Source organism: Rhinoraja longicauda, chromosome 12, assembly GCF_053455715.1.
Source record: "Rhinoraja longicauda isolate Sanriku21f chromosome 12, sRhiLon1.1, whole genome shotgun sequence".
Lineage (NCBI taxonomy): Eukaryota > Metazoa > Chordata > Chondrichthyes > Rajiformes > Arhynchobatidae > Rhinoraja > Rhinoraja longicauda.
This window is the reverse complement of record NC_135964.1, coordinates 4,022,606-4,047,429: the sequence shown is the minus strand read 5'-3', so window position 1 is coordinate 4,047,429 and position 24,824 is coordinate 4,022,606. Positions and strand designations below refer to the sequence as shown.

At 44.3% G+C, this 24,824-nt stretch overlaps 1 protein-coding gene across 6 annotated transcripts in view; it reads right to left on the bottom strand.

Annotated features, from left to right (window-relative positions):
* Positions 1-13,493, bottom strand: part of grik1a (glutamate receptor, ionotropic, kainate 1a) — a 329,820-nt gene extending 316,327 nt beyond the window's left edge. For all 6 annotated transcript variants that reach the window (XM_078408895.1, XM_078408897.1, XM_078408898.1 and 3 more), the window contains exon 1: positions 12,983-13,493. In XM_078408895.1, the coding sequence (XP_078265021.1) occupies positions 12,983-13,091 (109 nt within the window). In that variant the 5' untranslated portion in view covers positions 13,092-13,493. The remainder of the gene's footprint in view (positions 1-12,982) is intronic.
* Positions 13,494-24,824: the final 11,331 nt, after the last annotated feature.

Genomic DNA, 24,824 nt, shown 5'->3' with positions numbered 1-24,824 from the left:
GCCCAAGATCCTGGCATGCCCGGTTGCTAAGCAACGTCACACAGTCACTGTCCAGAATGAAGAAAGACAGGTCCTGGGAACCTTCCTGCAGCACGCAGTGGAAGGTCGCCCTCCCCACAGGTGTTAGTTCCTCTCCCCCATAGGCACGCAAAACAGAGCGGTCGGCAATCAGCAGCTCATTATTCCTTATCCGGTGGAACAGCTTTGTTGACATTACGTTCACCTTCGCCCCCGTGTCAAGTTTAGCAGAGAAACACTTATTGTTGACAGTTATGTTCACAGAAGGATCGGGGAGGCGAGATCGGCTGTGGAGGAGAGTGTAAATACTTACATCTCCCGTGGAAAAGCTGGGCTCAGAGTCCATCTCGCTATCAACCTGCAAAAGATTGTCTAGGAGTTGTCTGGGAGCTGAGGGAACTTTCCCACGGGATCGGCAGGCAGCTGCAAAATGGTTTCTTCTCCCGCAGAAATTGCATGTCTTCCCAAGGGCTGGGCACTGTGATTCTGAGGAGTGTACGTAGCTGCAGTTAGGACACTTGTTAGATCTTGGGTCCCGGGGTGTGCGAACGGGCCGCTGTGGAGGGCGAAAGTTCTCCCTCATCCGTCGTTGTCCAGCAATTCCAGTTAAATTTACGGCTCGGTTGTCAGACCCCCTCTGTCCGTGAGGATGGTGGACCACTTCGGCAATGCGGCACGCATGCATTGCTTGAGTCAGGGTTAGGTCAGGCCGTTGCAGCAGGTCGGCACGCAGCTTCTGATCGACCATACCGGTAACGAGAATGTCTCTGACGAGCTGGTCGCGCATGGTTTCGAATCGGCACCGCTGGGCAAGGTGTTGCAGGTCGGCAATGAAGCATTCAACAGGTTCATCCGGCTGTTGCTTGCGTGAGAAGAACCTGGCCCGCTCCAGTATACGATTGGAGGGCAGGTCGCATAGCTCCGCGAATTTGCGCAAAAGACATACCGGGTCGTCGGCCGATTCAGCTGGCTCGACCGGCTGGTCGTTGTCATCCAGGACCGCTGGTGCATAGACAAAGGCTTGAGCTCTCTTCATTGCGTCGGGACCGGCCAGGTTGAGCAAAAGTGATGCTTTGACCGCGGCTGGGTCGTTCCGGTTCGCAATATTGACGTAGTGAGTGTAGTCCATCACAAAAGTCGACCATCGTTCCGCAATGTCGGCATCGAAGACAAGGGGAGATGGCTTTCGGCATGAGGACGCCATATCGAGGGAAACCCGAAACTGGGCACTAACGGGAACAAAATAAATGAAAACCGGTAAACGGGAAACGCTCGGATCCCACTTCTGCCACCATGTAAAGGAGTGTTCTCTGACACACTGTAACCTTTACTGGTAGTTTATTATAGCACATGGCACACACGTCCCAGCACTGACTGCATCCAGCCTTCAGACGTACCGGGACCTAAAAGGGTGGAACAAAGGGAGGAGACTACAGTTGTACTAATAGGATGGGGCGTGGTTAGTGGTGATAAGGTAGCTACAGTATAGGTTGCATGCATAACCATCTACACAAAGGTTTATCATAATTGCTGAAGGATAATGCAATTTAAATTCATAACATTTCCATCACTGTGAAGATCTGGTACATTGGTTTTAAGCATCTTGCCAGATACTCTTAAACTTCTTATGTTGTTAACTGCAGAACAACAGATACTGGAATAGGATGCCATGGGGAATCCACTATAAAGAGCACCTGGGATTTAGCGAACAATTACTGGAACAAATTTCACATCATTCAAAAGATACTCATGCTGATAATTATCGTGGTTAAATTTCTGCATTGTGTTTAATGGACAATTAATGTGCAAATTCAAGAAACTTTCAAAGTTGTTAATGACAGGCAAACAACCTCTCTTACCCAGAAGTGAATGATTATTGTTGTCAGCCATTCCGTTGCAAATTGTTTTAAAATTGCATTATCAACTTCTAAATTCTCTCTTTCTATTTCATTCATTGTGTTTTACGATTAAGTATTTGACCCATTGTTCACTAAATTCCAGGTGCCCTGTTACCCATTAAAAACCTATTTTGTGGAAAATATTAAAAAACCCAAGTGTACAAATGTACATTTGGCTAATGGGAAATGGCATCCAATTCAAGTGTCTGTTGTTTTGCAGTCTAATAACATGAGAAGTTTAAAAGCAACTGATGAGATGCTTAAATCCAATTTACCAGGTCTTTATAGTGATGTAAATTCCATGAATCATGGGTAGGCTCAGTGTGAAATAGTGTTTCAGTAAAGTCAACTGTAGAGGCATACAAATCAACAACTAGTTGGTGGTGATTTAGAGTTCACAAAGCATCTTTTGGCACGCCAACCTTCACCAGCCAATGCACTGAGTATGGAAATTGGGCTTTTATGTAGATGTTGTGCAAGAAATTGGAGAGGCCGCACTTGTCTCTGTTTTATTTTGGCCTCATTGGCATTGGAAGGATTCTATTAAGCTGGAAAGAGAGCAGAAAAAAAATTACAAGGATTTTACCATGCTCTGTATTCCTGAGAGCATAGGAGACTGAGGAGTCATTTTATGGAGGTATATAAAAGCATGACTGGCATGGATAGGGTGATTGCACAGAGTCTTGTTCCCAGGATTTTACAATCAAGATCCAGAGGACCTAGGTTTAAGGCAAGATGGGAAAGGAACCTGAGGGCAACATTGTCACACAGAGAGGGATGCACGTATAGAATGGGCTGAGGCAGGTACAATGGAAACATTTCAGACATGAACAGGAAAGATTAACAGGTCAAAAGCAGGCAAATTTGATATGATGCTTTGATGCACATCTTAGTCAGCATGGATGAGTTGCCTGAAGGATCTGTTTCCAAGCTGCTAAACTATGGTTCTTCTCTACCTCACGACAAGTTTCTGGCTGACTTGCTTATCAAAATCAGTACAAATCAAGGCATGTTTTTCCACAAAATCTGGCTCAGGAAATAAAAAGGTTTGCTGGGATACTCAATGGTTACTCATGGATTGTTGCAATGGCATCACCTAATCATGGACCAACGTAGGACAACAATTTTAAGGGCAAACAGAATTTGGTTTTATTTAATATTAAGTAACATTTACCAAATGTTAAATAATACAATTTCAACTGTTTGGATTTGATATGCTGTTTTAAGCTTTATCTTTATGCAAAACAATTAAGTTTCTACTTGGCTGCATTTGTCATTGTGTGACAATTAACCTAAAGAACCAAACAGGGTTTGTGAAAGAAAATGCAACGTTCAGAGAGAAGTAATTCTCTTTGTTTTAAGTTCAATTCACAGAGTTTGTATCTACACGATTTGTTTGCTTGATGAGGGAGTAAAAATCTTGGCCTAATTGGGGTCGACAAAACCAGGATTTTTTAAAAAGGAAAGGTGGTTCAAGACTTTGGGATCGATGTATTGTAAACTTTCATTGATAACAACTATCAGAAAGGCACGACGATGCACTCAATTGCACGTTTGTTGTCAGATACACGAGTGCAGTGTGCAACAGGTACAACAAAAACCTTGCAGCTGCATTGCATAGAATTAAACAAACACACAAAAACAAATTGCATGTAAATTATATCTACAATTCTAAGAGAAAGACAGCAAAAAACATTAGCACAAAAACACCATTAGACAAAAAGAACTAGTCCATCGTAGTGCAGGAGGTGGGCCATAATGTACCCTTGTGAAGGTAGCATTGATGTTGTGTAGAGTTAGTTCAAGAATATAAAGCTACTTCTCCTGAATCTGGTGGTGTGCAGCTTCAAGCTTTTAGATTTAGGTTTAGAGATACAGCGAGGAAACAGGCCCTTTCGGCCCACCGGGTCTGCGCCGACCAGCGATCCCCGCACATTAACACTATCCTATACCCACTAGGAACAGTTTTTACATTAACCAAGACAATTTACCCGAAAACCTAGACGTCTTTGGAGTGTGGGAGGAAACCCGAAGATCTCGGAGAAAACCCACGCAGGTCACGGGGAGAAGGTACAAACGCCGTACAGACAGCGCCCGCAGTCGGGATCGAACCCGGGTCTCCGGCGCTGCATCCGCTGTCAGGCAGCAACTCTACCGCTGCGCCACCGTGTAAGCTTCTGCACATCCTGCCTAATGGTAACAGTTAGAAGAGGGCATGGCCTAGCCTGTCAGGATCCTCGATGATCGATGCCACGTTATTGAGGCAGCTCCTCATGGAGATGCTTTCTATGGAAGGGCTGTGCCCATGATGGACCTGATTGTTTCTATGGAAGGGCTGTGCCCATGATGGACCTGATTGTTTCTATGGAAGGGCTGTGCCCATGATGGACCTGATAGTGTCACCTTCTCTTTTCAGCCTCTTGCATTCAAGTGCTTCTGGACATGTCGTGCCAGCCCAAGATGCACCCCCTCATGATACATCTGTAAAAGTTTGTTCAAGTATTTGGAGAAATACTGAATCTCTTTAATCTTCTCAGAAACAGAAGCAGTCAGAGGAAATACATGTTGTCACGGGGAGAATGTGCAAATTCCTCGTCGGATTGAACCCGAGTTGCTGGGGCTGCTGGGAAACAGCTCTAATAGATTCACCATTGTGCCATCACTCTTCCCAAGGGAGAAGTCACGTTGCAATATCATCACCTCCTGATCATACACCATCCTGATGTGGTCAGAAATCAAGAGTCCATCAGCATTGTTCGATTAAAAAAATCATGGAATGCCCTAGCTAATGGGCTAGATTGTGCTAGAGTGGCCTCATACACCCACATGCTTCCTCATCCAGAATTACTCTACCAGATGTTGAACCTCCGGCCCACAGGGACATCCCACACTCAGAGCAGACCAGCATTTAGAAAGATTCACTTTAGTTCTGAACCACACTGCCCCAATGGTCTTGGGCACCTTTGGAATTCTTCTTACCTTTATATGATAGTCAGAGATACTTAAAAATTATTGTACAGATTTTAGCCATTAAAAAAAGGGAACAACCTAAAAAACAAATAAGAGCAGGGATGTGATGCTGAGGCTTTAATAAGGCACTGGATAGACTGCATTTGGAGTGTTGTGAGCAGTTTTAGACGCCATATCCGAGAAGGCCTGTACAGGCATTGGAGAGCGTCGAGGTTTACGAGCATTATCCCAAGGATCTCTGCGGGTTCACGTATAAAGAGCGTTTGACTGCACTGAGCCTGTTCTCGCTGGAGTTTAGGAAGTTGAGGGGAGAAATCTCATAGAAACTTACCGTAGAATGAAAAGCCTGAGTAGAGTGAAATAGGAAAGGGTGTTTTTAAAGTGGAGACCCGAAACGTCACCCATTCTTTCTCTCCCGAGATGCTGCCTGACCTGCTGAGTTACTCCAGCATTTTGTGAATAAATCACTAAGCACAAGATCAGACACATCAAGACCAGACCTCCAACTCATCTCCAATTCCACATCTGGTCCAATTAGTGCAGATGTTTTAAGATTTGCTGTGGATAATCTGCTGACAATACACTGTTCCCTGTGGAACTGTTGGTTGTCAGTCAATTCAATGTTGCCTGACCGCACTATGAAGTTACAAGATGTGTAGGAAAATAACTGCAGATGCTGGTTCAAATTGAAGGTAGACACAAAATGCTGGAGTAACTCAGCGGGTCAGGCAGCATCTCGGGAGAGAAGGAATGGGTGACGTTTCGGGTCGAGACCCTTCTTCAGACTGATGTCGGGAGGGGGCTGGACAAAGATAGGACATTGACTTCTCCAACTTCAGATAGTTCCTCTGTCCCTCTCTTTCCCCTCCCCTTCCCAGTTCTCCCACTGTCTTCCTGTCTCCTACTACATCCTATCTTTGTCCTGCCCCCCTCCCCTGACATCAGTCTGAAGAAGGGTCTCGACCCGAAACGTCACCCATTCCTTCTCTCCTGAGGTGCTGCCTGACCCGCTGAGTTACTCCAGCATTTTGTGTCTACCTTCACACTGTGGAGTTACCTTCACCACATCACCTGAAGCATTCAGTTTGCTCACCTCCACCTGCATTAAGGATAGGCAAGATGATTTTGCCAGTGATGAAGAACTAACATGAGCAAGCTTTCAAATTTCTCTGCAACCATGTACAAAAGGTATTTTTCTGAGCAGGCTTCTTCAAATGACTCATTTGATAGTTGCACAAAGCATGGGCATGGGTCTTGATGACAGGTAATTTTGAATATAAGTGTTCATTTCTTTGTTCTCTTCGTGGAAATAGACTAACTAGACCTGGAAAGATCTTACATTCCAGGCTGCGTTCACATGTGGCAGCAAGATAAATTCTCAGAAGTAAGAGGAGAAAAAAATGTAAAGGACAAAATGGGAAGGCAATGGATTGCAAATGAAGTCAACCCCAGAGGTCACACTAACCATTTTTTTAAAAATCATGTTTTTAAAATGGAACACCATCACAGAACGAGAGCTTTCAGAAATGACATGTGTTTTCAAATGCTACACCGCATATTATTTTTCAAAGCAGAGGTTGGAGCATGCTGTCGAACTAAAGGAAGAGCGGGGATAGTAGTCTTTCACGAGCACCACCGACTGAAAACCAAACTCCAAAGTGCTGGAGTAACTCAGCGGGTCAAGCAGAATTTCTGGAGAACGAGGAGCGGTGACGTTTCAGGTCAGGACCCTTCTTCAGACTGATTGTGGTGTGGGCTGGGTTGATAGATAGATGATTGGACAAAGTCCTTGTCCTGTGTTCCTGAAGTGGCCTCCTGTACAGCGGCGAGACCAAGCTTAGACTCTTGTACGCGGTCCGTCAAGGCCTACCTGGTCTCCCAGTTGCTAACCGTCTGTAGGCCTGGGGGCCGCTGTAGGCCCGGACAGTGTAGGCTCGGAGGCCCGGGCGCCGCCTAACGGAGGTTGCATACCAACCCGCCTCCCGGCCCGGGCGGCCGCCATTGGTGGAGTGGGAGTACATGGCCGCTGGCTGGGTGGGGTGCGGTGACATCACCTATTGTCCCTTATTTGGGAGTGAGAAAGTTGGCAACCCTAATTTTAAATCTTCTTTCCAATCCCATACTGACCTTTCTGTTCCTCCATTTACAGTATCAAAATAATCAGCTTAAAAATACCTTCATGTTATTTCCTGCATACATAGCACAGAATCATTTCCAAACAGTAATCTTTCAAAAGGGTGGGATTTGTAGCCTTGAAAATTATTCTGCCAGAACGAACCAGTACTGGAAAGCTGGAATTGATAGTTTAGCTATGCTTTCAATGTGCAGTGAAATAATACTCAGTTCTAATCGTTCCAAGCTGAAACAGTATGGTCTATTCTCTAGTTTTTGAATGAGAAAGGAGGTGAAACAATCTAATTCTTTTAAATTATTGTCGAGTGTGAGGAAGGTCTTACTCAAATTTTATTTGAAAAATTCAAATTTAATGACACAATATCCATTTACAACAATTAAGTCATAAAATCTTCTACATTTTATCGGTCACTTTGCAGTTTAATCGTGAAAGCTCAATGTCAATATAATCTAATTCAATCAAGAAAATAACACAAACCTAATTTGACTCAGTCTAATTTGTTTATCTTGTTGTAAAAGGGATCAAATTCCCTTTTTCAAATCAAAATGCACAAGAACAGGGTGTAAGAAATAATAATTCTGAAGAACATTTGAAGATGTTCCTTTCTTCTCATCCTTCTGCCTTTCTAATGTATGCAAAGGGCTTATTTTAGTCCACATTGTTTCGATTTGATCTCAGTTTTTGTCCTTACGGGCAAGAACAAATTGAAATGAACATTCATTATGATTTAGCAATGAATGCAAAATCTGGCATAAACAGAATCGATGGCTAACCAAGAGGTCATCAAAAAGATGGATAAATTGAGAGAATAGGAACAAGACACAAAACGCTGGAGTAATTCAGCGGGACAGGTAGCATCTCTGAAGAGAAGGAATGGGTGACGTTTCCATTCACCCATTCATTCTTTCCAGAGATGCTACCTGTCCCACTGAGTTACTCCAGCATTTTGTGTCCATCTTTGGTGTAAACCAGCATCTGCAGTTCCTTCCTGCACATTGAGAGACTAGGGTCATCGAGAGATGGGAAGATTTGGAGGAAATAGAGCGTTAAATGGCAGGATCACAAAATACCAACCAGAGAAAAATGTTTCGCTTCATTCTACACATTTAAATAAGTAACATTTCCTCCAAAAGCAGCATAAAGTGGCAGTTGCTGAAAATCTGAATTCAAAACAGAAAATTCTGGAAATACATGGTACATTATGGACATTTGTGGGATATAGGTTCAGATCTCTGGCCTGTCATTAGAACAGGATAGAGTTATCAATGAAAGAAACTTTCAGACAAAGGGAAACTTGCAGATGAAGGTGGAAGGAAGGAAAGATTTTTTCACAGAATGAATAGTGGAAGTGGGTGTTAAAGTTAAATAAAAGATGGGCCCAGAGGAGGTGTAAATGGGAATTATATTTCATTTTAGTAGGATAAATTGTTACTGCTGGAATTAATGTGTCCTTTTTTGAACTGCCTTTCACTGGTTAGCAGTAACACAAGAAAGGAATGGTAGAAATATAATTAAATTCAGTATGAATTCTGAGCCATTGTCAAGAATTTTGATTCATACCTATCTACCATTGCCTGCAGGAATAAAAGCAAACGAGAAATGAAATGGGAAATGATATAACAGAAGGTGAATCTGTTTTTTTTGGTCAACTTTACAGTCAAAATGTGAAAGGATTAGACTTAAAATGTACTTCATTGAAATAGCAAATTGACCATATCAGTAATCATTATAGCAAGAAATATTATTTCACTTTCCATACTAAACTGGAGAAGTTATTGCTGTGATTTGATGATATGCTATTTCATTAACATCCAACTGAACCTAAAAGTTTACTTTTGAAAGATTATTTCCTCCATTATTTCCTCCTGCCATAATCTGCCTCCAGCACGATTATCCTGCTAAAGCTAGCATCCCACCAAGTCTCTTTGTTATCTCAGTAAAGAACCGTCCTCTGCCAGATCTTACCCATGGAAGCATTGTTACGAAATCGACCCTGGCTCCCTCGGTTATTCCACTCCATTCCAACTGCAAAATTACCTTGTCCCTGATCAGCTATGTCCACTGTGCACTGCCCCCACTCCCCCAACATATTTCATGTCTCGTTCCTGCTCTTGATCGAACAGACTGGAAGCTGATCTGCCTGCGGACATCAAATGCCTGATGCTACCCCTTTTTGCATTTTCTGCTCAGAAATGACGGCGGCTTTTCCTGCCCCCACCCCAGATCTATGTATCTCCCCCCCCCCTCCCCTCCTTCTCCCCCAAAACTGAGGAAGCACCTGCAATCATTTACACCCTATTACCTCCTCACCCCCACCCCACCAAGTCCTGCTGATATCAGGAGCTCCATCTGCTGGGGTGATGACTGACGCAGGTCACTTTTATCCTTCCTACCATGCTTGGGTACGGTCTCTCTGCACAGTTCAGCTGAGATCAGCAAGTCTTCAGGCAGGAAAGACACAGGCAGTTTACCATGCAGCCTGCTAATAGTGCAGAGGTGTTTCTCTTACAATCAATCCAAATTTAGAGGGCTTTATTCAACACTATAAATCACTATCTTCTTTTCGAAAGCTGGGCCAGATAGCTCATGGCTACCCAACCATTCTGCCATTAATAATGTCCCTCTGCTGAATATCAAACAGGTAATGTAATGGACCTGCCATTCGAGCAGAGCATCGGTCGGTGTGAGAATGTCAGAAGCAAACAAACCGAGGAATGGGCTCAGAAATCTAATATATTATTTTAATGGACAACCTTTCCAAGGGAAGTAGATTTGATTGGCAATTTATGTACTTTTAGATCTTAAATCAAACCAGTGACAGCAACACTCAAAATTCCAACTTAAAAACAAAGCAGTTACATTTGAACCAGGAATGGTCTCTTTTAGCTCTTTCTTGTCAGGTATCATCTATAACTTGTATATTTATTTTCATAAATAGAAAATTCACATCCTTTCAATTTGTTAACTCTGTAAAAAGTTTTGATGTAATTTAATAAAATAGAAGTTGTCCAGTTTCACATTAATGTTTGACCACTACATTGCTGAGAGTTGAAGCAGTGATCAACAGCCGTCGTTGAAATCTCGGTGCAGTATTGATTTTGATAAGGTCACACTGCCTCACTTCAACGTTTTGACATTTTCCATTCCATTGAAGAGCAGCTCAAAAACTGGTATTTTTCCTGACCTTTATTACTAAATAAGCGCTGCATAATCGAGCTCAGAGAAGCAGAATTGGCTCAATTGAATGCCTGGGTGCTCGACTTAATTGGCTAAGGGATCGCAAATGTTTTGAATGGAATATAAGCAATTTTCCTGGTGGCCTGTGTGTGTGTGGGGCTGCGTGTGTGTGTGTCTGTGTGGGTGGGGCTGCGTGTCTGTGTGTGTGGGTGTGTCTGCATGTCTGTGTGTGTGTAAGAAAATAACTGCAGATGCTGGTACAAATCGATTTATTCATAAAATGCTGGAGTAACTCAGCAGGTCAGGCAGCATCTCAGGAGAGAAGGAATGGGTGACGTTTCGGGTTGAGACCCTTCTTCAGACTGAAGAAGGGTCTCGACCCGAAACGTCACCCATTCCTTCTCCCGAGATGCTGCCTGACCTGTTTGTGTGTGTGTCTGTGTGTGTGTGTGTGTGTGTGTGTGTGGCTGTGTGTGTGTGTGGCTGTATGTGTGTGTGGCTGTATGTGTGTGTGTCTGTGTGTGTATCGTGCCTGTGTGTCTGTCTGTGTCTATGTCTGTGTGTATATCTTGTGTGTGTGTCTGTATGTGTGTGTGTGTCTGTATGTGTGTGTATCTTGTGTGTGTCTGTGTACCTGTGTGTGTGTGTGTGTGTGTGTGAATGTGTGTGTCTGTATGTGTGTCTGTATGTGTGTGTGTGTGTGTGTGTGTGTCTGTGTATCTGTGTGTGTGTGTGTGTGTGCGCTGTGTGTGTGTGTGTGTGTGTGTGTGTCTGTGTGTGTGTGTGTGTCTGTGTGTGTGTGTATCTGTCTGTGTGTGTCTGTCTGTGTGTCTGTGTATCTGTGCGTGTGTGTAGACTCTTGTTTCATTATAAACTTAGAAGGCTGGTAGTCACATCAGGAGTTTCTAGTCACATCAGGCATTTGGGGGAAGAAGATTACACGTACAGCTTAAATCACTCGGAGAAAGCTTTCAACATGTTATCAGCAGGATCTTAAGGAGAGTCCGAAGTCAATAAGGGGGAACAAGTTAATTCGAATCTGAGCCATCTGGGCCGCAGCTTCAGATTACGAACACAGTTCAGGAGAGATGACAAATCTCACAGGGGCGGGGGATTAAGAAACCAGTGAGTTTTAATGAAGACACATTCTCTGCGATCTTCCCTGGAGGTTGGCGATATCTGTAACAGGTGAAGGGGGAGAGAGATGCCGCTGCCACCTGAACCAGTCGCCCGAGCAGTGAATATTGCGGTTTCAATCGCCCAATTGAAATGTCTGGTCACGTTGTACGAATTCTTAATTCTTGGCATTCACACACAGCTCCTAAAACACACCTGCTAATGCTTCCTTTAAATCCGCCAAGTTATGCCTTCAGTACAACCGCTGTGTTCCTGTGGAATATGGCATATTTGTGCACACATTTATATATATGTATATATATATATATATATGTGGGTACAGACCTGCGATATATATGTGTGCATGTTCACCACTGAAGAAGCAACATTCTGCCGTTGCAGACAGGCTCCTCACAGAAATAAACCAAGACTATTGTGAGACGCGGCCAGCTGGCATAGTGGAAGTCTTGAATGTTGGAACTGATACAAGCCCTGATCAATGCATGTGAACACAGTAGGAGCTCTCTCTCTCTCTCTCTGGTGATTTGCATTCTCGTGGGATGAAGTAGCTAGAATTCACCACGGGCAGCAGCGGCCGGAGAGAGGCAGTGGCGATCAACGCTTCAGTCTGATCGCCAGAACAAGGCTTGAACCAAGCTCTCTCTAAATATCACCCACTTGTAACTTCGCCTCTCTGCATGGATGCTGCCTAACCCAAGGGCTAGGGACATTCTCTGTTTTCACCCCAGGTTTCTAGGCGTCTTGGTACTGTGCTTCTGCGTGAAGTAACGGGAGGGGGTTAAGGAATCTAGTCGAGAATTCAAATCCAGTCGGCACACAATATCTCTTCAAAGCGAAGACGGACACAAAATGCTGGAGTAACTCAGCGGGTCAGACAGCGTGTGTAGGAAAGAACTGCAGAAGCCGGTTTAAATCGTAGACACAAAATGCTGGAGTAACTCAGTGGGTCAGACAGTATCTCTGGTGAAAAGGAGTAGGTGACCATTCGGGTCGAGACCTTCTCCCAGAAGATGCTGCTTGTCCCACTGAGTTACTCCAGCATTTCGTGTCTGTCTTCAGTGTTCTGATCCCAACTTTTCAAAATCCACACTCGAGCATTGAGTCAGCGCTTCTGTGTTCACGGTCCCGGCTATCGTGGCTTCGACAACACACACACACACACTCACACACACTCACACACACACACACTCACACACACTCACTCACACACACTCACTCACACACACTCACACACACTCACATTCACACACACACTCACACACACTCACTCACTCACACTTACACATTCACTCACACACTCAGACTCACACACACACTCACTCACTCACACAAACACACACTCACTCACACACTTACACATTCACTCACACACTCAGACTCACACACACACACACTAATTCACACAAACACACACATTCACTCACACTCACACACTCACTCACACTCATTCACACACACACACACTCATTCACACACACTCACACACACTCATTCACACACACACGAACACACTCACACACTCACACAGATCCCACTTTATTTCGGGTTCCACCAACACACACAAAACAAGTTTAAGGGAGAGGCGCTGTATCTGCGAGCACAGATGACCGCACGACCGCACGATGAATACAAGTTGAAAGAAACTTACCGATCCTGAGGACTTGTTGAGAAGTGTGGGATGTGAGGATCAAGGTGTAGAGCAGGAGCCGGAGTGTAGCCTCCCTGTCCCCCAGTGTCCCGGCCTGTCCACAGCACATGGTGACTCCAGTCTCCCCCTCACTGTCCCCGTCCACAGTGAGTCAAGTAGCACCGCTCCCTGTCCCCTGCAGACCCATCACTTGCCAGGTCACTGTAGGGCTGACCACCCACTGGAGCAAGCCCTGCCTTGGCCAGCGCCTGTCCCCTCCGTAATGCGCCAAACACACAACACTCGCTCTGAGTCGGCAGATTTCAACACAGGTCTGTCTCAGTGTGTCTCTCAGTGTGTCCCGCTGGCTCGCAGCTCAGCTCTGGTTAAGTGGCACGAACAGGGAGCTGCCTCTGCCTGAGTGTGAGTGTGTGAGTGTGAGTGTGTGAGAGAGTGTGTGTGTGTGAGGCAGAGACCACACACGGCCGGAGTACACTCGCCTCGTCGCAGTGTCCGAGCTCAGCAGCATCAGACTAGTCCAACAACAGCAGCAGCAGCAGCAGCTTCAGCAGCTATAGCAGCTATAGCAGCAACGCCAGGAAAGCAGCCAGCGAGAGCGAGATAAATGCCAAGCTCGCAGCTAATCTCCATCCTCGACGCCACCGCTTTCACATCCACCGTCGGGAGACATGTGAGCAACTGGAGACGTGAACTTTGCAATAAAGTAGTATAAGAAGATAACTGCAGATGCTGGTACAAATCGAAGGTATTTATTTCACAAAATGCTGGAGTAACTCAGCAGGTCAGGCAGCATCTGAGGAGAGAAGGAATGGGTCGAGACCCTTCTTCAATAAACCCAACTTTGCAATAAAACCAGACAACGTTGGAAACACTCAGCTTTTTTAATGCATCTATTCCCCCCCCCCCCCCCCTCCGATTAAGTGATAGTGCATTTGACTACGATCTTAACTAGTACTCCAACTGGACTCCTCGGCTCACCCCGGGGTCTATGTTGAAAGGGCAAGTGTCCCAAATTGTTGGTCTGGTTTTGCAGCTGGAAGCACTGTGTGTCTGCAATGCCCCGGAACCTGATCTAGAAGTAGCAACGCCACTGTTCCTCACAAGCATCTCTCCTCGTCTATCGGTGCCAAACACCTCCTTATTTTCAACTTCACTTCATTAGTTTGAACAGGATGATTGAGTTGTGTGGGGGAAATAACTACACACGCTGGTACAAATCTTCAGACTGAAGAAGGGTCTCGACCTGAAACGTCACCCATTCCCTCTCTCCTCAGATGCTGCCTGACCCGCTGAGTTACTCCAGCATGTTGTGATACCTTGGGATGTTCACTGTTTTACAGTATGCATTTTTGAGAACCGGGTCCTTGCAGCACTCGGCTCTGCAACACTGACTTGAGCGGGCTTGATTTGGAGAGATATTTCAAAGTATATTCCCGAAGTTCAGTAATTAGTTAATATGATCTGAAGTGCCAAAGTCAATCAGTAGAATCGGCTTGAAGCAAACAAATATTCCTGGGGAAAAAATATATGGCCGGGTCACCTAATAGAAACATAGAAAATAGGTGCAGGAGTAGGCCATTCGGCCCTTCGAGCCTGCACCGCCATTCAATATGATCATGGCTGATCATCCAACTCAGTATCCTGTACCTGCCTTCTCTCCATACCCCCTGATCCCTTTAGCCACAAGGGCCACATCTAACTCCCTCTTAAATATAGCCAATGAACTGGCCTCAACTACCTTCTGTGGCAGAGAATTCCACAGATTCACCACTCTCTGTGTGAAAAAAAACTTTCTCATCTCGGTCCTAAAAGACTTCCCCCTTATCCTTAAACTGTGACCCCTTGTTCTGGACTTCCCCAACATCGAGAACAATCTTCCTGCATCTAGCCTGTCCAACCCCTTAAGAATTTTGTAAGTTTCTATAAGATCCCCCCTCAATCTTCTAAATTCCAGCGAGTACAAGCCGAGTCTATCCAGTCTTTCTTCATATGAAAGTCCTGCCATCCCAGGAATCAATCTGATGAACATTCTCTGTCCTCCCTCTATGGCAAGAATGTCTTTCCTCAGATTAGGAGACCAAAACTGTACACAATACTCCAGGTGTGGTCTCACCAATGCCCTGTACAACTGCAGCAGAACCTCTTAATTGTTAAAACAGCAACCGATTGTTTCCACAAGTATCTATGGCTGTGAGGAATTTTACATATTATTAGTCATTTTATATCCAATAGTTCACTTTTTGCAATTAAAAAAAAATCGCATTTTATTCACCTTTTTTTTCATGTAAACAACTTGAAAACAGCCTAACCTCTGGTCCCGCTGGATCAATAAGCATTTCTGGTCATCTTATCTGGCCTCTTGCTCCGTGTGTTATTTCTCTTCCCTTCAGACATGTTATCAGATGCCGGTTTGGCCCTGAGCTACAAGTGCAGAATTTCCCACTGCTCTTACAATGATCTATTCCATCTGAAGGTTTCACTCTCCATTTCAAAGGGTTCACTTTACTCTTAAGTTGCCAACCTCTGCTGCCTGGGCTGTCTGTACACAGGAATGAAAATTCACCCTAGGATTGTGATGCCAAATATCTAATTTGGTAGCAACTGTGCCGTGTAATCTACTCTTCTCAAATCTGGTTCCATTGAAATCATCTATACCTATATATTACTAAAACTCTCATCTTGTGCATTTGTCTGTGCATACCAGAAATACAGCCAAAACAGTACACGATAGCACACCAATTTTAGGCCCACCCTACTCACCATTCGCCTGCAGTCTCGATTGATCATGTTTTGCTACATTTTCAAAGCAATTAACTTAATAAACTTTAATAAATGCGTTCCCCCCCCCCCCCCCCCCACAGGGAGGACCGGCGCCTGTCCCGGCGTGCCCCACGCCTGACCTTCCTCCCATGGTGCAGTGCGGCGGCAGAGGGTCAAATAAGATGGCCGCCAACAGGATGAACATGCCACAGCGCCTTGCGGCCGCTCTCCAGCTACTGGCCGCCGCGATGGCCGCCGAGGCCGAGGGAGTGGCTCCCTCTCCCCTTTCCTCTCCCCCCTCGCCCGCCCCCGGCCGGCAACGTGTCATCAGTTGGGGGGGGGGGGGGGGGGGGGTGCTGGAGAGGTTTGGACAGAGGGTTGCTACCAAATTAAATATTTGGGATCACAAATATTTTTGGATTTTATTGACCATCTCCCAGTCCTCCACCCAACATCGTTTCATTGACCTCACAAGTGTGTGATGTCTATTTACTGTCAGAGTGAAGGCTGTGCGCATCATATTGCTACAAACACCTGCTGAGTAAAACAAACGGGGGTTGCAGGAGACGTTTGGACGGAGGGTTGCTACCAAATTAAATATTTGCGATCACAAATATTTTTGGACCCAACGGGGGTCCATGCTCGTCTAGTAAAGCCTAAATTTCAAAAGCAGTGTGTAACACTTAGTACTATTAACCCACCTGCGTGGGGTTTCTCCGAGATCTTCGGTTTCCTCCCACACTCCAAAGACGTGCAGGTTTGTAGGTTAATTGACTGGGTAAATGTAAAAATTGTCCCTAGTGTGTGTAGGATAGTGTTACTGTGCGGGGATCGCTGGGCGGCACGGACTCGGTGGGCCGAAGGGCCTGTTTCCACGCTGTATCTCCAAATCTAAAAAATCTAAAATCCATTCAGCTTCACATTCCCATCATGTTTTATTAGATATACTGTACCATTAATGGATGCAATTGAATACACATTTGTACATCAGAGGCTCTTCAACTTAGATCAGGTTTCCAGATACAACAGGGAATTGTTCTGATATTGTATTTTGGGGATATTTTCTTAATATTTATCCTTATGGAAAGGTGGTTTGCATCTTCTGTTTCTTTGTAGGCCTCCTCCTGCACCTATTGTCTATTGTCTATTGTCTAATGCAATTGGCAGAAAAGTTAAGACTAATTTAAGGTTAATATGTTTAACGTGTTTAATTTATACATGGCCACTTCAGAAAATTGAAATTGGAGATAAGATGAAATTCCTTAATTTTCCGAATTCTCTTGTGGTATGTTTTTGGTAGGAGAATGCGGGGATATAAATCACATGCTGACAGAATAGATTAACCTGACATCATGTTTGGCATGAAGATAGACACAAAATGCTGGAGAAACTCAGCGGGACAGGCAGCGTCTCTAACCCTAGCCTGAAGACGGGTCTCGACCCGAAACGTCGCCCATTCCTTCTCTCCAGAGATGCTGCCTGTCCCGCTGGGTTTCTCCAGCATTTTGTGTCTATCTTTGGTTTAAACCAGCATCTGCAGTTCCTTCCTACACATTATGTTTGGCATGGATGTCTTGGGCTGACGGCTAGTTCCTGTGGTATATTGTTATATGTTCTATGCTGTATGAGGTTAAGGAAATTATATCGTGATTGTTACTTTTTGCATGGCCCTTGGGAAATAGATGGAGGACACCATTAGACATTGGAGACGATACAGGGTGACATTTATTTCAATAACTGGAGCTTGTTGTGTAATGCAGACCCCCACTGGTGTGTAATTTTGATCCTAATCTATGGTGATTATTCTAATTAGTACTCTGTGGAACTTATAAGAGTGAATTTCATGGTTCCATGTAGATTGTGTACACAGGAAATGTAGCCTACCTAGTTGGGTGAACCTCCACGATGCACCAATGAAGAGAATTCTTAATTATTAACAAGTTCATTGTGAAATGGCTTAGGAGAGAGTCTGCAGCACTCTACTGGCCCATTCGTCGGTGCCACCATTACGGTTTAACAATGTGATGGAGGATATGACATTTGTGGTTGAATGTGGGTGCATTGGAGGGCTCCTGCAGTCAAAAGGAGTGGGAGAAGAGAATGTAAACTCCAGAATCGGAGTAGGATAAAGAGGAGAAAGGCTCTGCCCAAGAAGACACATCGTCAAGGAAATTCTGGCAGAAGCACTTCCTTCTGCAATTGCATCTGAAGGCTGAGATTTAATAAGAAGTGTTGACTGACATCCACCTTCAATTTTGTAACTCTGGCAACAGATCGATACCTGGACTCTTCTGCCTGTGATGGTGAGGCAGAGTGCAGCATGCGTCAAATATCAACCTAGCTGCCACGCTGCAATCAAGCCTGATATATGCATCACCACTGCACCAGTGCCTTCACATTAGGTCTCTACTTAAGCTAAGGGGAAATCCCCATTCCCTCCTTCAGAAGATACCAAGAGGCAGTCTCTACCACATTAAGGAGGACATTTCCAACAATCACATTTACGGAGATAGGTGGCAAGTTTTCAACGTTCTGCATAAATACCTGACAAGATCATAAGCAGCAAGAGGAAACAGCCACTTCTCCTCAGTATTCAGTAGAATTATCATTGACCAGCTCCCATCCAATCCTGAGGATTATCATTGTTTGAAAGTAACTTGAAATGAACAAGCACCTCATTATTGCAACTGGAGGAGTATAGAGGAGGCAACATATTTTACAAGTAGACACTAGACTCTGAGCTACAAAGCCATTCTATAATCTGGGAAGTACATGTTAGCAATGTAAGACATTGCTCCTTCTTTGTCTGCACTAGAAGAAGCTTTAAATTGTTCGTCAAGAAACAGCCTGGTCCAATTCCATCTCCATCACTGCTGTGAATGTTTATTTAAGTTGACCAATGATATCATGCTCGTGTGTGCAGTGTGTGTAAAATGGGCAACAATTGATCAAAGCTCTTTTACCCAGCCTAGAGAAAGCCAAACACCCAGAAGCACAAGAGTGGATAGACACAAAATGCTGGAGTAACCCAGCGGGACAGGCAGCATCTCTGGAGAGAAGGAATGGGTGACATTTCGGGTCGAGACCCTTCTTCAGATGCTGCCTGTCCCGCTGAGTTACTCCAGCATTTTGTGTCTATCTTCGGTTTAAACCGGCACCTGCAGTTCCTTCCTACGCAGAACAAGAGTGGATATTGGACGGACACTGCAACACCTGTGAGGTGCATTTCCCAAGTCACAAATCATTCTCGCTTTGGAGCAAATATCAAAGCAGAAGACGAAGGCAGCAGGTCAGGTATTATAGACACAAAAAGCTGGAGTAACTCAACGGGTCAGGCAGCATCTCTGGAGAAAAGGAACAGGTGATGTTTCGGATTGAGACCATTCTTCTGACTAAGAGTCAGGGGAGAGGGGGAAAACGAGAGATATGAAAAGGCGCATGGAACAAATGAATGTGTAAGAAAATAACTGCAGATGCTGGTACAAATCGAAGGTATTTATTCACAAAATGCTGGAGTAACTCAGCAGGCCAGGCAGCATCTCAGGAGAGAAGGAATGGGCGACGTTTCGGGTCAAGACCCTTCTTCAGACTGGAGAAGGGTCTCGACCCGAAACGTCGCCCATTCCTTCTCTCCTGAGATGCTGCCTGACCTGCTGAGTTACTCCAACATTTTGTGATGGAACAAATGAATGAAAGATATGCAAAAGGCCAAATCAAATGGTGTGCTCACTCATTCATGGTGTGAGAACTGCCCAATTATCAGTTTTGCTGACCTCTCAGCAAGGCCACCTGCCACAGGAAACTATGAATAAAGAAAAGCATAAATCCTCATCTTGACAGTATTTGTATGTTACTATCATTTATTGCACACCGCCACAGCATCGATGGGCTTGAATCATGAATGTAATTGAGTATCCAATCAAGACCAAAACTAAGTACTTGTTGTCTAGTTATCTTGTGCATTCAATTACGGTCTGTACTGTTATTGTTATTGTTACTGTTGCTGTTACTGTTGCTGTTGCTGTTGCTGTTGCTGTTATTGTTACTGTTATTGTTACTGTTACTGTTATGGTGACCGTTACTGTGGCTGTTACTGTTACTTGCTGTTAGTTACTGTTGCTGTTGCTGTTATTGTTATTGTTACTGTTATTGTTACTGTTACTGTTACTATTACTGTTACTGTTACGGTGACCGTTACTGTGGCTGTTACTGTTACAGTTAGTTACTGTTGCTGTTGCTGTTGCTGTTACTGTTACTCTTGCTGTTACTGTTGCTGTTACTGATGCTGTTGCTGTTAGTTGCTGTTACTGTTACTTGCTGTTACAGTTACTGTTATTGTTACTGTTATTGTTACTGTTACTGTTACTATTACTGTTACGGTGACCGTTACTGTGGCTGTTACTGTTACAGTTACTGTTGCTGTTGCTGTTGCTGTTACTGTTACTCTTGCTGTTACTGTTGCTGTTACTGTTGCTGTAAGTTGCTGTTATTGTTACTGTTGCTGTTACTGTTATTGTTACTGTTACTGTTACTGTTACTGTCACTGTTACTACTACACAGTGGCCCTCACTGGATACAGTCAAGACAGGGGATAGTTGTAAATAAGTGAAAAGGATAGATGTGAGCATCTCCAGAACTTTGGGATGGAACAAATGAATGAACTGCCTCTAACTTTGGGGCCAAAGTTAGATTTCTCCCTCTAACTTTGGGGCCAATCAGCTGGGATGTGACCAGACAGGATTCATTGGGTATGTGAAGGGTGATAACCCCAACTATATTGTGATGCGGGCTACAAGTACACCATGTTATTTTTATTTTACAGAAGAGATACAAGAGCTGTGAGATGTGAGAAGGAAAATTATGTACAGACCTACCCACAATTTTCCATGAACTGTGATTCACAGCAGTGGGCTGTTTAGATATTTCATCAAAACAATTTAATCTGGGTCATCAATAGAGCCCCACCCCAGTCTATGGTTGCTCACTACCTTGCCCTACAAGGGAGAGGGAAATGTATTTGCCACCATGTGCCTGTAGGATGTTCCTGCCATTGTTGAAAAGTTGGGACTTGATGTAATCTGTGTCGCCATTTTTTTGAGTCCTTGAACAACGTTGATTGTGTCAGTCTATGTTGGTGTATGTGATATTGGGGGGAATGTTGAATGATAGGGACTGATATTAACTGTGATTGGATCTGTCTGAAGAAGGGTCTTGACCCGAAACGTCGCCCATTCCTTCTCTCCCGAGATGCTGCCTGACCTGCTGAGTTACTCCAGCATTTTGTGAATAAATACCTTCGATTTGTACCAGCATCTGCAGTTATTTTCTTATATTAACTGTGATTGGAGATGGGGCACATGAAGCTGTATGTTTTTTGATCTGGTTGTTGATAGAAAGACTTTATGTTTATTAACATTAACAGTACATGTGAAGACATTCAATTTTACTTGGCACTGAGACGGCATTCTGGGGGCACCACACTAAACATTTACCTCTCAGGCAGATCCGCTCAGTTTAGTTTCGTTTACTTTGGTTTAGTTTAGGTTTATCGCATCGAAACAGGCCTTCAGCCCACCGGGTCCACACCAACCGTTGATAACCCACTCACTATTTCTATCTTGTCTCACTTTCGCATCCACTCCCGACAGACTAGAGGCTATTTTCATATCATATCATATCATATATATACAGCGCGGAAACAGGCCTTTTCGGCCCACCAAGTCCGCGCCACCCAGCGATCCCCGCACATTAACACTATCCTACACCCACTAGGGACAATTTTTACATTTACCCAGTCAATTAACCTACATACCTGTACGTCTTTGGAGTGTGGGAGGAAACCAAAGATCTCGGAGAAAACCCACGCAGGTCACGGGGAGAACGTACAAACTCCTTACAGTGCAGCACCCGTAGTCAGGATCGAACCTGAGTCTCCGGCGCTGCATTCGCTGTAAAGCAGCAACTCTACCGCTGCGCTACCGTGCCAATTAACCTACAAATCCACCTATCCTTGCGATGTTGGAGGGAACCTGGCCCACCTGGAGGAATCCCATGCAGGCCCAGGGAGAAGTGCAAACTCTGCACATAAGGTATTTATTCACAAAATGCTGGAGTAACTCAGCAGGTCAGGCAGCATCTCGGGAGAGAAGGAATGGGCGAAGTTTCGAGTCGAGACCCTTCTTCAGACTGATGTCAGGGGGGCGGGACATTCCTTCTCTCCCGAGATGCTGCCTGACCTGCTGAGTTACTCCAGCATTTTGTGAATAAATACCTTCGATTTGTACCAGCATCTGCAGTTATTTTCTTATATTATAACTCTGCACATAAGGTCATAAGTGATAAGAGCAGAATTAAGCCATTTGGCCCATCAGGTCTACCCCGCCATTCAATCATGGCCGATCATGGCTACAGATTCAGCACGGGAGGTGAGGATGGAATCTGGGTCTCTGGCGCTGTGAGGCAGCAGCGCAACCAGCCGCGTCACTGTGCTGCCCACCCCCTCTCATCCTCTCTTTATTTTTAATCTGAAAGATCTTTTTCCGCGTGTCCACCTTCTCAGCCCGAATTTTGTGAGCTGTCTTGGGGAAGCTGACTGGCTCTCTCATCATTCTTTCAAAACAGTTTTCTCCAGGCTGTATAGACACTTCCTATTTCAAATATCAATCAAAAGCAGCCTTCCAGTACATAAATACCATGGAAATGGAGAAACAACCTTAACAGCCTTTCTTCAAATCTGAATAAGTTGAGATCTTTCAAGATACGAACCTTACAAAGTCAGATTTGAATGAAGTGAAGAACAGATTGGAAATTAGCTGATGCTTGATACATCCAGACAGAAATAACAGTGACTACACCAACATTGATATTGGGAAGTGATATCTTCCAAAGCAGTGCTGTGCAGAATCAGTGGCAGAGGTGATATTGCTAGGAAACCTAGAAAATCTTAAGAGAGATGTCCTACAGAGGAAAAACAATGACCATTAGACTAATAACAGAGTCTGTTTATACATAATGCAGAAAAAAATGACGGCATTGCTTTAAAAATGTTACAATGATCCAAAAAGGAGAGGATGCTTTGTCTCACATGGAAATGAATTGACCAAAACTAAGGCCAGAATTTCATCATATAATCATGAAATCAGAGAAGTTTGCAAGACACAAAATGATTTTACGGATTTCATGGCAGCATTTTGTGATTCATCCCACTCTTTTGCTTATTCCTAAAAGCACTGTAATTTAATTTTTTTAATCCAATATTTAGCTCTTCTCACACTGTCAGATGCCCCTGAACAAGCATTCCTGAAGTGTAATTACAATTGTAGGATAGTCAGACATGTCAGCCAATTTGGATGCAGCAAGAACAATTGAACAGAAGGGGAATCTTTGGTTAGCCCACTGTTACTTGTATTGACTCAGTTGAAAAAGATCTTTACCAAGTGCCATTGATTTTTTAATGGGCATCTGAAAGGACATTTACGATGAATCCAAAATTAGGCAAAATCATCTTTTTATTCTTACTCCTAGCTAACAAATAAAAATACCTCAATGGGATTATGCATCTGTGAATGGTAATCAAAAAGTTATACTTGTTTGAAGACTTAATCACGGCTAAATCTTTTGGCCTAGCACAATAATGAGAGAAGTGAGTATTGCACAGAAATGTATGTCTGCAGGCAAGACAATAGTTATGATCACGAAGCAGACAATTGTTCAGCAGATAGACAAAATCAGCGGCCAGGACAGACAAAAACAGCATTAGAAAATATTAATTTGAAAATAAGTTCCATTGGGTGATTAGACCATCTTCATTGTGTAGGAGAATAACTGCAGATGCTGGTACAAATCGAAGTTGTCACAAAATGCTGGAGTAACTCAGAAGGTCAGGCAGCATCTCTGGAGAGAAGGAATGGGTGACGTTTCGGGTCTGAAGAAGGGTCTCGACCCAAAACGTCACCCATTCCTTCTCTCCAAAGATGCTGCCTGACCCACTGAGTTACTCCAGCATTTTGAGACCATCTTCATTGCTCAGCCTGAGGAAAGACATTCTTGCCACAGAGGGAGTACAGAGAAGGTTCACCAGGTTGATTCCTGGGATGGCAGGACTTTCATATGAAGAAAGACTGGATAGACTCGGCTTGTACTCGCTGGAATTTAGAAGATTGAGGGGGGATCTTATAAAAATGTTTAAAATTCTTAAGGGGTTGGACAGGCTAGATGCAGGAAGATTGTTCCCGATGTTGGGGAAGTCCAGAACAAGGGGTCACAGTTTAAGGATAAGGGGGAAGTCTTTTAGGACCGAGATGAGAAATGTTGTTTCACACAGAGAGTGGTGAATCTGTGGAATTCTCTGCCACAGAAGGTAGTTGAGGCCAGGAGGGGAGGGAGTGGGTGGGTGGAGGGAGGGGAAGGAGGGGGAGGAGGGAGGGGGAGGGAGGGGGAGGGGGGAGGAGGGGAGGGGGAGGGGGAGGGGGGAGTGGGGAGGGGGGAGAGGGAAGAGGGGGAGGAGAGGGTGCTGTACCAATGCAGGAGAGGTTTGGGCCCAACGGGTCCACTTGGGTTAGTTTAACTTAACATAACTTAACATTGGCTCTCTTAATGGTATGTAGGATTGAAGTTGCATGTAGGATTCATGCACCAACCAATAATTCTACTGTATAGCTAAAAAGAAGGTATTATTACCCAATAAATATATAAATAGCACATACTGTATATTCTGCTGGAAAACATCAGCATCAGCCACTTTGTGTTTTCAATTCAGTTTTGGAATCAGGATGACACTTGCAAGGGAAACATTCTACTTTCCAAGGCTAATTGATCTTGAGAAGGCAGTTGTGGGTTATCTTCTTGGACCACTGAAGTCCTTGTGGTGAAGGAACAGTATTATTGGGTAAAGAGCTCCAGTATTTACACCTGACTGATTCAGTCTGAAGAAGGGTCTCGACCCGAAACGTCACCCATTCTTTCTCTCCCGAGATGCTGCCTGACCTGCTGAGTTACTCCAGCATTTTGTGAATAAATACCTTTGATTTGTACCAGCATCTGCAGTTGTTTTCTTATAATAGTACATTTATTTGTCAGGATG